General features: G+C 62.0%; 1 protein-coding gene across 1 annotated transcript in view; it reads left to right on the forward strand.

Moving 5' to 3' along the window:
- Window positions 1-4,658, forward strand: part of ALX3 (ALX homeobox 3) — an 8,990-nt gene that overhangs the window by 3,228 nt on the left and 1,104 nt on the right. The window contains exons 2-4 of the mRNA XM_019474942.1: window positions 2,111-2,421; window positions 3,755-3,862; window positions 4,505-4,649. Coding sequence (XP_019330487.1) covers window positions 2,111-2,421; window positions 3,755-3,862; window positions 4,505-4,649 — 564 coding nt within the window. The remainder of the gene's footprint in view (window positions 1-2,110; window positions 2,422-3,754; window positions 3,863-4,504; window positions 4,650-4,658) is intronic.

The raw sequence follows: 4,658 nt of genomic DNA on the forward strand, positions 1-4,658 counted from the left end.
GTTCCCGGGAGCCCTTTCCGTGCCCCCGTCCCTTCGCTAATGATCCCTTTGAGTTCTCCTTTCCCCTCCCGGTTAACCCAAGACTTGTACAGCTGTTCCCCAGCTGCTGACTTCCCCAGCGCCGCCAAATCTTTCAGGGGGTGTCAGTTTAGGAAGGAGGGGGGTGAAATATCTATATCTTCCTTTTTTCCCATCCTCTTTGTCCCCCTGCGACGCTGTGTTTATTTAGCTACGCGCCCGTATCCTGCTCCCTTCCTGCCTTCTCCTTCTTTCTGGCCATTTATTTATTTGTCTCCAACGCCGAAACCCGCCGGTCGCTCGGAAATGCGGCGCATTGCCTTTGAAAAGGGGGAAAAACCCCAAACCCAACCGCTTTGTACAGCGGGATTTTTTAATTTCGGTCATTTTTCCTTATTTTCGGTCACGTTTGGGTTTTTTGCCTTCGCTCCGCTCCTTGGTGGGTGCTTTTTATCATTAAACCCCCCCCCCGGCCCCCCCCCCCCGGCCTGGCGGTTAAGCCCTTCGGAGGACAAAGCGAGGAGGAAACGGCAATTTGGCCTCATCCCTTCGCTGTTACGCACCGCCAGGCACATAGACAGGTCGGTACGGAGAGGGACGGGGAGCAATCGCCCCCCCAAACCCCCTCCCAGATAACATTTTCCCATTAATTCGAAGCAGCTGGACCTCGGCTCTCGGCTGCGCGCCGTAACCCCCAAATTGCTTTAATTAGGAAACAGCCAAAAATCAAAACCGAAAGTCCGGAAAAGGCCGCGCCAGGGGCTGGTTCGGGGGGTGCGGAGCCCCGGGTGGGTCCGCAGGGATGGGGACCCTGTACCCCACTCCACCGGGATGTGATGGTTAATGGGCTGGGAAGGAGGATCCATCCCGAAGGAGGCGATTTCCCCCCTTGCCGGCCCCGAGCGCTGCGCCGTGCCCAAGGCCCGGCCGTGGGCCTGATCCTGCCCTTCCGAGGGGGCCGGTGGTCTCCACCTGCAGCAAGGCCAAGTCTCTGGAGATGGTGCTTGGGGTGGGAGTGAAATTAGGGCAAAACCCAGCATTTTCAGGTCATCTCCTTCCTGGGTGAAGTCCCTGTGTCCCCCCAGCTCCTGGGGTCTCCAAGCTGTCCCCACCATCCACTAAGTGTGGTCCCCCCCCCATTCTCCCTTTGCCGGTTCAGCTCCTCGGGGTCCCAGCAGCACCCGGCATCGGCTGGAGCCACTGAGCTCCACATGTCCCCACGCAGGGACAAACAACCCTCCCGGGGGACAAAGGTGACCTCCGAAACGCATGGCAGTGACTTATCTCCTTGAACCCATTTCATGAGACGTCCCAGAGACGTCGCAACAGTGAGGGGAAGGGGGGAACCCCCAAATACTTTGCGCTCTGGCCCCCCGGCCCCGTGGGGGGGTGGGGAAGGGGAGCTCTTCTCGAGCAAAAAACGGCGGTTTTATTTTTCACTCCTTTCCAAATGGTTTCCTGAGAGTTACAGCTACAGGGAAATGCTGGCCCGGGGGCAGGCAGAGGCTCCCCTTGAACCGAGCTCAAGCGCGGGGGTCTGGATACGGCCCAGCGCCGGGGCGGGCTGGGGTTACTGGTGGATCCGATATCTCTGCCCCGGGCGCAGCCGAGCAGGGCGGAGGCGTCAGCCCGTGCTGGAAGGGAGCGGGAGGAGAGGGACGAGGAGAGCTGAGCAAAACCCTGTCTGCAACATGATCCCGTCCTCGCCTTCTCTGTCCCCCCTCGCCCACCCCGCATCCCTTGGTAGCAGCATCCAAGAGAGTCCCCAGGCAGAAGCCCCAGCTGCGGGTCCCCAAGCACCCACCGCTCCAGCCAGGCTTCCCTCCCACACCTTCAGGGAGCAGCACCAGCCCACAGCTCCCCTGGGGAGCGGAGATTTTGCCCTCCCCAGTGATGGATTTGACCTGCTGTGTGCCTGTGCCGAGCCCCTTTCTCCTGGGACTGTACCCCCACATCCCCCTGGGGTGACTGTGCCTGGGGGCCTTGGGTCCTGCAGGGACAGGAGGGCAGGTTTGGGGCTGCGGGCACGGAGGGCTCTTGGCTTCATTAAGACCATTAACCCCACTCCATCTTGTGCCTCTCCCCCTGCCAGGCGGCGAGAAGGGATGCAAAGGCAGGTACCAGGCGGTGCCCGCAGCCTGCCGGGCCCCCCTGAAAGCCCCAGGGGAGCTGGGGTGCCCGCTGGCAGCACCCCTGGGCAGCCTATGGGAGCACGGGGTCCCCGAGCTCCCCGATCCCCTGGGAACGAGCAAGAGCAAGAGCAAGAAGCGGAGGAACAGGACGACCTTCAGCACCTTCCAGCTGGAGGAGCTGGAGAAGGTCTTCCAGAAGACGCATTACCCCGACGTCTACGCCCGCGAGCAGCTGGCACTGCGGACGGACCTGACCGAAGCCAGGGTGCAGGTACGGGCAGGGGTCCCTGGCTCCCGTAGGGATGGGCACGGCCGCCCCGGGTGGTGCTGGGCGGAGTTGGAGGATGCTTTCCCTTCCTCCGCAGGGTGATGCTGAGTTAGAAGCTGTTGTTCCCAGGAGGGTTATGCTAAGCCCCAGAGGGGAAATCCCAGCCCAAGCGCTCGCTTCACCCACCGCCACGGGGTGCGGGTGCCGGTTGCCTCTCCGAGCTCTCTCCAGTTCTCCCCTTGTCCCCTCTCTGCAACACCCAGGGGGTGGGAGGAGCCAAAATTTGGGAGGTCATTGCCAACCTCTCCCCCCGCAGCATCCCCCAACGTGATCCCCCCCCGTGCATCCATCATTCCCAGCCTCCCCCAACTCAGCTCCCTCCAGCCCAGGACTAGCAGCGATGGAGCTGCCATCCCAGGAGAGGGGTCCCCGGGGACTCAGCGCGGATGGGGCTGGGGGCGGTGCATCCCAGGACGTGGGGCAGGATGAGGCCCTCCCTCCTCTGCCCCAGCTCCTCTGGCATCATGCCTGCGTCAGGGCAGCGAGCTCCTTCCAGAGGCGTCTCCGTGTGGTTTGAGGCTCCCGGCGGGAAGAGGCGCTTGGAGGGGGCACCTGGCGGGGAGGAAAGCGAAGGCGGGTGGTTAACGAAGCGAGCAGGGAGCACCCATGGGGTGCAGGGTGCCTTGAGCCACCGAGTCCTGGGTGCTGCCCTCCCCGTGGGACAGGAGCTAGGGACAAGGCACAGGCAGGGGACGCGCACCCCGAGCCTGCAAGCATCCCACACCCGCCGTGGCCTCCGAGCCATCTCCGAGCCCTGATTTGGGGTGGATTTAGATGAAATTACCTGTAACCGTGAGAGCCGCCTGGTGAGCATCCCGGTACCACCTCCTCCGCTCCGGGAGATGCTGCTGGAGCTGTCATCGCCCAGCCAGCTCCGGTCCCCAGCCCCAGCCAGCAGCATGGAGGGGACGTGCGGGTGGGTCATCGTGACCACGCAGGACCCGAAGAGCCTCATCCTGCATCAAAACCTGGGGTAAACGAAGCCCAGAAGCACAAGGGAGAGAAAAGGACCGTGCACGGAGCAGGACTGCTTATTTTCCAAGAGGGATAAGAGAGATTTCTGCTCTTGGTAGAGAAAAAGGCTGGTGAGCTGAAACAGGGCTGTGCACCAGGGCAGCTTTCTCTGTTCATCTCCAGTTTACTGGGATGCTGGGGCATCGTCTTAGGGCTCTTTTCCTGCCGGGAAGATGAGCGTGGATCGGGGCAGAGGGCTGCCCATCTCGTCCCGGGCGGGCAGGGGTCCCCCTGGGCCTCAGCCCCCTTCTCCATCCCCCAGGTCTGGTTCCAGAACCGACGGGCCAAGTGGCGGAAACGGGAACGTTACGGGAAAATCCAGGAGGTGAGAGACGATGCCGCAGCTCCCTGCCCCAACCCTGTGCCCCAGGCCCCCCCCCCCCCAGGGCAGGGGTCCCATCCCTGTGCACCCAGGGTCCTCGCGGGGTGACCCACATCACCCATTTTTGCCCCTTCTCTCCCACGGGCCCTGCAGTTCCATCCACCTTTGGGAAAAGCACGTGGCCCCCTTCGGGGAAAAGGGGGAAAGACGCGGCATCACGTTTTGCCACACGCAGGAAGATGCTGCTTTATGTCCCCCTCCATCTCCCGTGGGAACGTGCCCTTTGGGGCAGGTTTTTGGGGTCCTCCCCCCCACAAAGAAACCCCTTTAGCTGCCCCACATCCATCAGTGCTTCCTGCCCCCCTTTTCTGCAAAACTGCCGCCTTTTTCCACGTTGAGAAACGTAAAAATAATTGAAAACTCGGCTTCACGTGCACCCCTGATGCCGAACTCTCCCACGGCCGCCCTGCACGGGCTGGGGGGCAGAGGAAGATTTCAATCAATCAGGATTCAACACAAGCACACACACACACCCCCCGGGAATTAAAATAAAGCAAAGGCATCCATCGCTTTGCACCTTGTGGGTGGGTGGGATCCAAGGGGGGGGGTGATGTGGTCCCCACCCACATCTGGCCTCCCCCCGCTTCACTTTTGGCTTTTATTTTGTTTCTTTTTGGTTCTTTCTTCCAGCTGCAGAACAACCTGTGGCCCTGCTCTGGCCCCGGGAGCCCTGCGGGGCTCCTGTCCCCCGAGAGCATCCTTTCCCCCTGCATGACTTCGTACCCCCACGCTCACAGCAACATCGCCGGCTTCATGGGCATCCCCGCTTCTCCCGGCCCCCAGC

This window comes from Aptenodytes forsteri, unplaced genomic scaffold, assembly GCF_000699145.1.
Source record: "Aptenodytes forsteri isolate BGI_AS27 unplaced genomic scaffold, ASM69914v1 Scaffold285, whole genome shotgun sequence".
NCBI lineage: Eukaryota > Metazoa > Chordata > Aves > Sphenisciformes > Spheniscidae > Aptenodytes > Aptenodytes forsteri.